This window comes from Lissotriton helveticus, chromosome 12 (assembly GCF_964261635.1).
Source record: "Lissotriton helveticus chromosome 12, aLisHel1.1, whole genome shotgun sequence".
Taxonomy (NCBI): Eukaryota; Metazoa; Chordata; class Amphibia; order Caudata; family Salamandridae; genus Lissotriton; species Lissotriton helveticus.
In genome coordinates this window covers 827,889,966-827,902,256 of record NC_136073.1, presented here as the reverse complement: position 1 = coordinate 827,902,256, position 12,291 = coordinate 827,889,966, and the positions used below count along the sequence as shown (strand labels likewise).

Sequence of the window (12,291 nt, the reverse complement as noted above, 5' to 3'; positions counted from 1 at the left end):
CGCTCAAGGGACTCTGAAAACATGGTACGAAGATAGGGTGCAATCTTATCAGGACGCAGTTTGTACAACTCAATTGGCAATCCGTTCGGGCCCAAAGCCTTGCCCGAACGGAGAGAGGAATCGCAGTCGCTATTTCGTCTGTAGAGAACGGGGCCTCCATAGAGACCCGTTCCAAATCAGAGAGGCAGGGCAAAGCTATGTCGCGCAGCAAGAGGCGAGAGTCGTCTGCATCACGTTCCGACACTGGGGAGTAAACCGAACGAAAATAGTCCGCAAAACATTCCACTATTTCAACTGGGTCCGTCACTCTCACACCATTCAAAGTCTGGATCACAGGCACTACTTGATTCGCCCTCTCCTTCTTATCCAACCAGGCAAGCAATTTACCCGCTTTGTCCCCAACATCATACAACCGACCCTGTTGCTCTCTAAACATCATTTTAGCCGCATCCGTGACCAGAGACTTATAGGCAAACTGCTTCAGACCCAGGGCATGGAGTTTGTCATGAGTAACAGTCGATTCCAAGTCAGCCTCCATCTCAAGTATTTCCATCTCAAGATCCACCACCTCCCGGTTCCTCGCCTTCTTGGTTTCAGCAATGAGAGACAGGGCCTGCCCGCGAATCACCGTCTTAAAAGCCTCCCATAGGGACACCGCAGAGGAGACAGACCCCTCGTTGTCTAGAAAATAGTTATCCAGGGACTTAATCAATAGGCCACGGGTCCCAGGGGAGGTCAGGTACCAAGGGTTGATAGGAGCCACCCGGCCCGCCGCCTCCACCCCCACATCAAAGCAAAGCCAGAGCGGAGAATGGTCCGAGATGCCCCGGGGAAGGTGTCTAATCTCCCGAACAGCCGAAGACTGTGCCGCTGGCATGAGGAAGTAATCCAGTCTAGACAGACTCCCATGGGCCCCAGAATGGAAAGTATATTGAAGCTGAGGGGGGGGGCATAAGTCTCCAACAGTCCACCAAACCAAAAGTATCCAAAAAGCCACCCAGCCACAATTGGGCCGAAGGAGTATCCCTCGGAGGGTAACGATCACTCAGACCGGAGAGAACAGGAGTTGAAGTCACCAGCCATGAAAAGAGCACCATCAGGGAGTCCCAACAGCACTCGGCCCAAATCGGAGAAGGTGGAGGTCTGCAGGCCGGGGGGCACATAGACGGTGAACAGAGACAGGGTCCGGCCCTCATATCGTCCCATGAGGACGGCGTAACGCCCCCTATCATCGAGGATCACCTCATCTATCGCCAGGGGAAGGGAGGCCCGGACAAGGATACCCACCCCCCTGGAACCCGTGGTAAACCCCGAGTGCGCCACAAGACGATAGCCCCACCTATTCATGGCCTTACAAGTATTACCCACCAAATGCGTCTCCTGCAGAAAAACAATATCGGGAGACAGACGTCGCAGGCATCGCAACACCACCCCCCGTTTTATACGATCCCCCAGACCATTGACGTTCCACGAAATAAACCTCAACCCACTACCCCCCAAGCGATGCAGGAACCATCCCCCAAAGAGCATGACATTGAAAATTCCATTAGCAAGATAGAGTCGCCTTGAAAAAACAAAACACAAACCTCAAACACCCCACCAACCCACCCCCCAACATCCAAGAAAACACCCCCCACCCTGCACCCCTGCAGTAAGCAAAAAAGCCACCCCAACATGCAGTGTGCCTGTCGCCCGAAAACCCCCCGGAGGAGGAAAAGGCCCCTGTCCCACCCGCCACCCCGACAGAAATAAGGAAGAAGAGAAAACACAGAAAATAGAGGCACTCAAGTATAGAACCCAGGAAGAAATCACATGGTACGGAGACAGGGGACCAAACAAGAAAGTCAACTTTCTACGCCACCCTCGGCACCACCCGGGTGCTCGGCGGGCTCATTCAAGTGGGGCCGGTCCGGCAGAGAGTCCAGCCAGTCATTTACCGAATCAGGCCGATCAAAGAAAAGGGTTCGTTCATTGTACTCAACTCGCAGCCTGGTAGGAAAAAGCATGGCGTAACGCAGTCCCAAGTCCCGAAGACGTTTCTTTACTCCACGGAAGCCCATACGCTGTCTCTGCACAAGCTGTGAGAAGTCCGGGTAGAAGTTCACCGTGGCATTTTCGAAGGCCACCGGGCCCTTAACTCGCGAGGCCTGCAGGATAGCGTCTTGGTCCTTATAGTGAAAGAGTTTTGCAACAATGGGCCTCGGCGGGGCGCCCGGCTTGCCCTGGCCACCCGGAACTCGATGGGCACGTTCCACCGCAAAGAATTTGCTCAAGCCTGATGGAGAAAGGTAGTTTTGTATCAAGTCCTCAACCAGGAGATCAACAGAATGCGGTTCGGGATTTTCCGGAACACCAACCACACGCACATTACAGCGCCGTGCTCTGTTTTCAAAATCCTCCAAGCGCTGAGTCATGAAATCATTCACCTTTCTGAGGTTGCCGATCTCCGTCTGTATCTCCGAGACGTCGGCCGTGAGACTAGATGACTTGAGGTCCAATTACTTCACCTTCTCATTGGTTTTAGATAAGTCAGCCCGAATCAAGTTCACATCAATAGCCACAGTATCAATTTTGTGGGCCATAGCTTCATATTGTTGACCGATGGTTTCCCTCATGCCAGAAATGGCACCCATGATGTCCTGCAGGGACGGCTCCGCAGAAGCCTCCGAAGGGTGTCCAACCGCACTCGGGCCAGGCAAGGCGGCTCCAGGGGACCCTTTCGATTGCGTGTACCGGTCCATGACGTTAGACTGGACCGGGCCCCCGCGAAGGGGCGTCTTGGTCTTTCGCCTCTCCTGGTTCCCTCTGCCAGTCATGGTGGAGACCACGTCCCCGAGGGACCCGCGCGACCTGGTGAAAATGAGGACAGGGCGTCGGAGCCAAAAGTCAACAACGAGGGCACATTGAGGTGTGAACCGGCCTGGAAGGGCACAAAGCAGGCAAAAGGTGCAACTGCCACCTCGCGCCGCTGGACTCAGCACCGGCCAGACACCTCCGCTGGAAGACGCAGTCTGAAGCAGAATCGAAACCGAAAGTTAAGAGGGGGACCCCCAAGTCGAATCTCCCTGCCGCTGTTGTTCAACTCAGACACGGCAACAGAGCCTCACCAAGGCCCGGGCGCACCACCCGGGCGGGCCCCGAAAGTTTGAGTCGACGTAGCGTCCGTGCCCCTGGTCCAATTCGCAATCCAAAAACAGCATTAGGATCAGTCCAGGTTCCTCTACAAGAGTCCTCGTAATTAATCAGGATATAGTCAGGATATCATGCCGGGAGTGGCGGGGGTCCGGAGAGCGCTGTGCTCACGCGGCCATCATGGATGCCCGCCAAGCTCCTCCCCCTCAAATTGTAATATTAATCCTGTTCAATAGGGTTATTAGACTTTTTCCAAAGGTGGCTGCCAATCTTTTTGTATGTTCTATTGTATTTGTTTTTTGGGCGTCCCATTTTTAAATGAGACTTGAGAATCATGCACGTCCACCCTCAATCACCCATGCCAGACGCCAGGCTGCCTTCTGAGGAGCATTTACATGTGCTCTGCATGCACCAGTCGTCCATAGGTCGGCCCTTCATTCCCAAGTCCAGGGTCCCTTCCATCTGCCCCACTTCCACCCTCAATCACCTACGTCCGATGCCAGGCTTTCCTCCAAGGAGTCTGCAGACGTGCTCTACGTGCAACAAGCGTCCACAGGACATCTTTCCCCCTGGGGCTTGGACCGCTAGCCCCAAGTCAGCACAGTGCCACAGAAAACAGGATGACTAGCAACCCTGGGATATTGTGCTTGGCTTAACCTATGATCCAGAGTGTTACCACAAACGAGAATAAGGCAAAAAACTCTCAGACATGTTAAACATGCCTGTTTCAAATTGGAATACGCTGCTAAAACAGTTCCAATAATTTAGGGCTGAGAAGGAATGATTACAAGTAAAATAAAGTGCCGCAATAATGCCGCAAAATTTCCATTTTTGTGCCGCTAAATTTCCATTTTTGTGCCGCTAAATTTTCATATCTATGCCGCAATATCCTGGGGGGGTCTGCAATTGGTCCAAGGCAGTCTGCTCTGTACGGTTAATGGTTAGAAAGATAGATGGATGGAAAGAAGCTATTGGAACCAAGATTCCACAAATTCCCCAACAAGGAAGGTCATAACCATAAAACCCACCTGGATGGGCGTAGACGAGGCTCAATTGTGCAGGAGTTCGGGCCACTTCAGATTTTGCACCCAGCTGAGAACTTCCAACATAATTTTCAAAAGTATGAAGGCTTGCACGCTTCTCGTGTGAACATTTAAAGGTATTTGAGGATTTGCCCTCACAGAAGTTCTTAAGTCTGTGTTAAGCCTCATTTTGAGATCCATCTGCTCCGTATTTCAGGGGAGCTAGGAGGTAAGCAAGAAGATCTAATCTAGAACCATAATCCAGAGAGTGAGTTAGGCTGCAGGGGCAATGACGGTAGAGCATCATATAAAATTGCGTATGTCCCCAGCTTCAGTCTACTTAAATATATTCATCTTTCCTAAGGTCGGGGAGATGGCTTTCTCTGGGCACCTCTCTACAGTAATGGATTCTATAATAACGATCAGGGAGATCCATTGCAAACACCAAATGCTATCTTTGCTTGGGAGGAATCTGCTACACACCAATCTTAGTCCACTCTTAAGGAATCTGTTGCATACATAAGGCCAGTCTACTCTTGCGATGGATCAATTGCACTCTTTAAACCTGGACAGATCCCTGGCAAACACCAGACCCCATCTAGGCTGTGGAGGGATCCACTGCATAAACCAAACCTCGTCCACCACTGAAATGGTGGTGCTCCTGGGATCGTACTCCAGGACTCCTGGGTAGGGCTTGGAATGGGTTGCACTACCAAACACTGTTCACTCTTGGACAATCCCCTTTCCGGCACAAAACCCAGCCCACTCTTGCGACAGATCAATTGCACACATCACACCTAGTTTATTCTTGAGACAGATCCATTGCAAGCACAAGCTCTGCCCATGCTGGAGAGGACTCCAGTGCACACAGGGCACCCCGTCTGCTCTTGGAGGGCAGCGCCAACTGATGGTGGGCCCTCAGGACAGGTGCGGGCCAGATCCGGGCAGCGCCAATGTTGAGCGCTGCAGTTTTGAATTTCACGGGTAATCAGTGAGGTCGTGATTGGCCAGGAGGCCGCCACTGGGGGGGGGTCGCCTGTGCGGTGGTTGGGGCAGCCAGGTAGGGTCAAAAGGGGAGCTTGACTTTTCAAAATGTATTCGATTTCTTCCTTGCTTGGCTGCTCCCGACGACGCTCAATCCCGGATAATAATTTTGTCGGCTCACCTCTGGGTGTACTACCCAAAAAGGACCCAGGGTAGTTCCGATTGATCCATAAATTGTCTGCTCCCAGGGGTCAATCATTGAATGATGCTACTGAAGGGGCTTTCATTGAATGATGCTACTGATGGGGCTTTGTGTTCTATGAAATATCCATAATTTGGATCAGGCGATTGCAATACTACAGTCGCTTGGCCCAGGCCAGGGCCGGCCTAATGCATGTGCAAGCTGTGCACCTGCACAGGGCCGCCAAACCCCACGGGCCGCCACGCCAATATATATACTTAGATACATATTTGCGTGGCGGCCCCTGGCAGGGATTTGGCGGCCTCTGGCCCCCTACCTACACTCCCTGCTCAGGGCCTCCGTGAGCCTAGAGCCAGCCCTGCCCAGGCACTTTGGTAGCAAAATCTGACATAGAATCTGCCTTAGGTTTGCTACCAGTCCATCCACAGAATTTCCATCTTTCGGGGTTCCGGTTAGAGTGGAAGTTCTACATGGACAAGTGCATGCCAATAGGGTGCTCGGTCTCCTGCTCTTATTTGAGAAATTCAGCTCTTTTCTGGAGTCGGTTTCAGGCAGGTGATGGGGCACCATTGGGTATTGCACTACTTGGATGATTTCTTGTTGTTGTGGGCGCCACTCACAGGAGTGTGGCAGGGCTTTAGAAGCATTCTGCCCACGCATTAGGTATTTTGGGGTTCCGCTGGCACAAGGAAAGACAGTTGGGCCGGCCACAAAATTGAGTTCCTGGGCATAGAGTTAGATACTGTTGAGAGCGTGTCACGATTGCCATTGAGTAAGGTAGAATATTTCACACAAGCATTAGCAGACTGTTTGCGCAGAGAAAAGTTCACTTTGCATCTGCTACAGAAGGCAGTGGGAATGCTTAACTTTGCTTTAAGAATCATCCCTATGGCCCGCCCCTTTCCACGTTCCATCGCACAGGTAACGTCAGGGCTGAAAGAAAAACTTCACCACACACAGTTGTCCAGCGAGGTTAAGCAGGATATGCGGATTTGGATGGCATTCCTGCAAGATTTCAATTGCGCAGTAATGTGGCCCAGCCCGGCCCAGTCCAGAACTTGGCCTCATGACAAACACTGCAGGGAGTGAGGATTTTGGTGCCATTCTGGGTTCGCAATGGGCAGCGCAACATTGGCCCACGTGGTGGGTTGACACCGGTGTAACAAACAACATTTCATTTCTGGAACTCTTGCCCATTTTGGTGGCCTTGACCATTTGGCCACACCAGTTGCGCAATCCGTCTATGGTTTTCTGGTCAGACAACATGGCGGTAGTAGAATGCCTCAATCAGCAAGTGTAAGATGATGCTTTGCTTGCTGAAAGAAATTGTGCTGCATTGTACGAGATCAAATGTGTTGTTTAGGGCTAGGCATGTCCCAGGAATAGTCAACCACGTGGCTGATGGTGCCCCAACCTACCAGACCTCGTAGCAGCTAGCCTAGCACCAAGGACTAGGCGGGCCTATGAGGGGGCCATTACCGCCTACTGCACATTTCTAGGGGAGGGCTGGGAAAGGCATCCGTCATCTCATTCATAAGGGAATTGAGGGACAGTGGGCGTTCTGTTGCATGCGCAAAGCGCCACATGACAGCAATAGCCTTTTTAGCAAAGATACTGGGGCATAGGAATCCCACGGGATCTTTCTTGGTTCAAAGAGTGCTAAGGGGTGGCAACGCCTGTAAGGTGCCCAGCCGGACATTAGACATCCGATTAGCATTGAAGTGCTCTCAGTCCTCATGGGGGCATTGGGGAAAGTATGTAGATCCATCAGTGAGGTCCACCTGTTCAGGTCTGCCTTTTCCCTTGCCTTTTATGGCGCTTTCAGAGTTGGGGAATTAGTGGCACGTAATAAAAACGATGGCATGGTGGGATGCAATTTGCCCATGTCCACCTACAGGCAGGGTCAGTATCCCTATCAATCCCCAGATCAAAAATGGATCGGAGAGGGGGGGGGGGGAATGGATCGGAGGGGCAGGGGGAGAGAGAATCACGTTATCTTGCACAAAGCTCTAGGGAGCTTGGGCTGTCTGGTGGGCAACTTGGAGGCGTTCATGGCTTGATGGCCACGGGCGCTATTGATGATCCACCAGGATGGGACTCCTCATAAGGTTTCAGTTTGGGAGGATCCAGACATTGGCACTGGGGGAGGCCGGCCTGGATGGGATTGGGGCAGCTACTGAAGCCACAGCTCGGGGTCTGATGGGACAGGATATTCAAAGAATAGGGCGGAGGTCTTCGGACTGCTAAAAGCGATATGTGCGGCTGCATTTACTTTAAGTCTCATTACTAATGTTGATCTTGTTTCACTTCTCTGCAGATTCCATGTCCTGTCCCGCAGGAGGAAAGCTAGCCGTCGTCTGGTCGACTCAGCCTCGTCCACCGGGTTTTTTTCTGCAGGAAAGGGTGCACCTTTCCAAACTGGGCAAGGATTTTTTTCATGAAGAATGTGCTAGCCTGGATGTTAGGGGTAGCAAACAGGGCAGGACCTCCAGGTCAGCAGCAGATGAGGGGGGCAGATAGGCGGTCAACTATAATGGTCGACAATTGACCCCATGAGAGGGGACTCGGCAATACCAGGCCATGTCGGTTGCACACAGGACACCCTGTCCCTGACCACTCTTGGGAGGGTTCCATTGCACGCTAAACCCTTCCCCAGGGCTTTAAGTGGGCCGGGTCTCACCGGGTCTGAGCACCGGCAGTTTTTTAAAGGGGGCCTCGAAACGGGTCTCTATCGGGCTCTGTTTTGTGCCCTGGCACAGGAGGTCCATTTTTTCCGAGCGTTATAGGGGGAAGAGATCCTTTAACGAGAGTCGTTTTCTCTCTGAATTTCTCTTCTCTTTTCGGAACTAAGAAGCAACAACATTGTATGGTGTCACCAGAGCTTTAGGTGGAAGCTTTTTCAATATTATATACAAGCCACAGTTGCTGCTTATTTATCTTATGCAACTAACCACCATTGACAAAACCAATAGTCCTGACTTCTTGTTAGTATGATGTTACTTGTTGTCTTGTTGTATCATATATCTGGATGCTAGGACAGAAACAACAAAATACCAGGTCGGGCGGCACACTATGCTAAGCACAAACTTTTAGCTTACAAGTTTTAAGCCACGCCCTTAATTACATTGGCCACGCCCCCTTGAGACCCCCAGTTTTTTCATCCCGCTTAAAGCCCTGCCCTTCCCTCAGAGGGCCCTGGACGGCCTGCTTTGAAAAGCTGCAGCTTTAGGCACCAAGCACAGGCCCCTCTGCGACTGTGTACCCATGATGGTGGTGTGTAATATACACACACCTAGAGCAGGTAGACGCACATCCTGACCCAAGGCCTGTGCGCGTGACGGTCTGCTCAGGGCAGCCGGCGTGAGTCACCGTCACGTGCAGGTCACGTGACCGCCGCAAGCATAGCACTCTCTGGAGATTGCACAACCCGGGAAGTGACCCGCAGTGAACCGGCCCGAGAGCAAGCACGGTGGAGGCGCGGATCCTGCTGAGCCCTGCACACAGACTGCATAGGAGCAAAAGCAGGGCCGGTTGAATGGTGGGATTTTGCCTCGGTGGCGTTTTCTGAATTAATGGTTTGCCACATAACATAACCCATCATCTGGTGATCAATAAACTGCCAGTTCTGGAACTTTTGCATATCACCATAGAGCTCTTTGTGGAAAAGATAACCTGTCCCAGCTAATCACAGCAGTTTCTGCTTCCCTCTCAAAGCACAAATCTCGCTTACGGAGAACACAACAGCTAGGCCAAGAGTCAATCTTAGCACGTGGCAAAGAATGCCGAGGTTGTAGCTTGAATTCTGATTGGCTGATCCAAAGTACTGCTTCTAGTCTTCTAGTTCACCGAGTGTAAGATGAGGGGAAAGACAGCCAGACAAACGGGCTGCTCTATTTTGGGAGGTTAAGGGTGAAGCATCTATAGCCCTATAGGGGGTCACAGCGACTATTGCCCTTTCCAGAGGTTGTTAACTTCTGAGTGGGGCAAGGGACATACTGACTGTGGTTTTACGATTCATGTACGTGTGGCTATACGACTACACTCTGCACATTTGTCGTTTGCTGGCTTGTCAACCCACATGCAATTCTGCAGTGTTTTGTGCAATTGTGAGTTTTGCCACATAATCCATCATCTGCTGCATAATTTAACAAAAAAAATATATCGTTTCTAGCTCAAACGGATCAAAAGTTAAAAATAGAGCGACGCTTGTTGCTGTGCAAAGAGGTGCACAAAGGTTGACTGTGCACCTTTTAGTTGCAATTTGATGCATTTGTGTGTTAAACTTCTACTATAAGGTGAAGCAGTTTTCTAGATAGTTAACAATTGTAAAAATTGCCAAATAATTAGCTTAAACTATCACAGAATTTGCAGCATCATACTGCATGTAATATCCATTTTCTTGTCTCATAATTATGTAAACCCTACAGTATTATTTGGTCCTCTTTTGCCGCACAATTCCAGTGGCCGTTCCCATTTGCAGAACCACTGGAATGAATCGATTTTTTAGTTGCTGCATTTTCCACATAATTATGGGTTTGACACATTTGCCACATATTAAACCATCGGCGCTCTTATCTGCAGAGTTTACCAAAAAAGTGAATTTCTAGCTCAAACAAATTAAAAGTTACAAAAAGGTATTAGAACAGCTGAGGCAAAACGCAAACGGGCAGTGATATGTTTGCACATGGTTATAAGGGAAAAAAAGTATTTTTAGCTTAAAAACCTAGTAAAAGAAAAAAAACAGCAACACGAGATTACTTAAAAATGTTGACAATGGGACAATGATGTTTCCCCCCCCTCATTATGGTGACGTGTGCGCAATGGTCGCGTTTACATAAAATTCGGTTGTCACCAGCCCCCCCTTATAACATATAACTTTGCCAGGGCCATGCCCTGCGACCTGTTCGTGCTTACACAGTGAATGTGCGCGGTTACTCGTTTACTAAAAATACACCTCGTTGGGGAAGATTGCCGCCGGCAGGTGCTTGGCAAGAATAAAAGCCGAACCAGAATTGTTGAACCGGAGTGTGGTGTGAAGGAGACAAGAACCGCGCCTTTCAATACAGAGGAGCAGGCAGGCGAAACGTGTACAAGACAAAACCTGCACGTATGGCGTTAAAAAGTTTTTTGTTTTTTTTAATGTACACGGGTTATCCTGAACAGTGTAAGGAGAACACTTTTTAAACATCGTCAGCTTGTGTGGAAAGCCTGTCTGTCTACCTATCCTATAGATTAAAGGTCTTTTTCAACGTGTTTAACACGGGTGCAAACTTAAAGTTTCACACTTTTTTTTTAATTTAAAACAAATGTGCTCGTTCGTTCAGTGCAGCTTTAAAAGTATCCTACCTGCCACCAAGGGCATTACTTGCCCGCTAGCACCGTGTGACGTCGAGACACGACGCGCACTAGTTGGCTTAAGGGGGGGGGGGGGTCATTTTTGGGGTGTCCACTTTGGAGGCGAGGGGAGTCTGGTAATGTCTTGGTGCAGGTAAGTACCGTAGAAAGGATGCCCCGGGCTCTGGTGCAAACATGGAAAACGGGCCCGGTCACTGCTGAGGCGGGAGTAAAATGAGCCTTTATCAGGGTTTACTGCGCCCCTTGGGGCCCGGTGCCACTGCACCTGTTGCACGGGTGGTCGCTGCGCCTCTGAGTGATGCGGAGAGGGTGGGGCGCAAGGGCCGTTGGCTGGGAAGCAGGGCTGCGCCATCCCGAGGAGGGGGGTGTCGGCAGAGGAGACGGGCCGTTTGTAAGCAGGGCAGGTGAGAGATGGGGGGTTGTAAGCAGGGCAGGCGAGAGACCGTTTGTAAGGAGGGCAGGCGAGAGAAGGCGGCTATCAGCAGGGCAGAGGGGCCGATTGTTGTAAGCAGGGCAGGTGAGAGGAGGTGGTTATACGCAGAGTAGGTAGTTGTAGGCAGGAGAGGTGAAAGGAGGTGATTGTAGGCAGGGGAGGTGGTTGCAAGCAGAGCAGGCGAGAGAAGGTTGCTATCAGCAGGACAGAGGGGTAGGGTGTTGTAAGGACAGGTAAGCGGAGGTTATTGGAAGCAGGGCAGTGGAGCGGGGCCGATTGTTGTAATAAGCAGGGCAGGTAAGGTGGTTAAGCAGGGCAGTTGAAAGGGTCAACATGTAAGCGGGGCAGGTGAGAGGGGCAAAATGCTGTAAGCAGGGCAGGTTGCCGGAGGAACAGGTGATATAAAACGATGGTGAGCAGGGCAGATGAGAAAGGAACGTTGTAAGCAGGGCAGGTGAGAGGGGGCGGTGGTGGGCAGGGTGGCAAGCAGGGTAGTGGGCCGAATAGGGTCGGAGGCAAGTGACCCGCTGGGTGGCAGAATTGTGAACATACGTGCTGGTGGCGGGGCAAGGGTCGCCCCTCCCCCCTGAAAGATACCCCCCTGGAGACAGGGCGTCGCTGCACCTCACCCAGAACAGGAGGCTGACGGTCTTAAGCAGGCAGAGGCAGCCGCGCCCCGGCCGGTCCACCATGGCTGGGGTCCCTCCGGCGGGTCCTTCTGTCCGAGCCCCGGAGATGCTTCGATGGGGCTCCCTGAACCCTCCGGTGGCGCTTCCCTCCCGAGCCCGGCGCACTCCCTGCTCCTCCCCGTCCTCCTCGCACTGCTTTCGGTTTCAGGATCCGCTCCCAGGCCCGGCCCGCCCTTTAAAGAGGCAGCCGAGGCCCGTGGCGTCGAGCGGCTCCAGGTGGGTTGAATCTAGAGTGCTGTAGCCTCCGTCGGTGCAGCGGGCGCAGTGGCACCGGCGCCCAGAGGCCTGGTTATTGCTGCATATCACAGGTCAAACGACGGCCGTGGGTACATTTCCCTCCTTGCACCAGGGCCAATAACGCCATGGCTGGGCCACTGACTGTGCATTAAAAAAAAAAAAAACATTTATTTAATGCGATTTTATATAGCGCAAACATTACCCGAAGGTGTCAGAACGCTTTACAAAAGAACCAGT

At 51.5% G+C, this 12,291-nt stretch overlaps 1 protein-coding gene across 1 annotated transcript in view; it reads right to left on the bottom strand.

Annotated features, from left to right (window-relative positions):
- LOC144797818 (tetraspanin-3-like) overlaps positions 1 to 11,970 on the bottom strand; it is a 104,095-nt gene extending 92,125 nt beyond the window's left edge. The window contains exon 1 of the mRNA XM_078668616.1: positions 11,758 to 11,970. Coding sequence (XP_078524742.1) covers positions 11,758 to 11,820 — 63 coding nt within the window. The 5' untranslated portion in view covers positions 11,821 to 11,970. The remainder of the gene's footprint in view (positions 1 to 11,757) is intronic.
- Between the last annotated feature and the right edge of the window lie 321 nt (positions 11,971 to 12,291).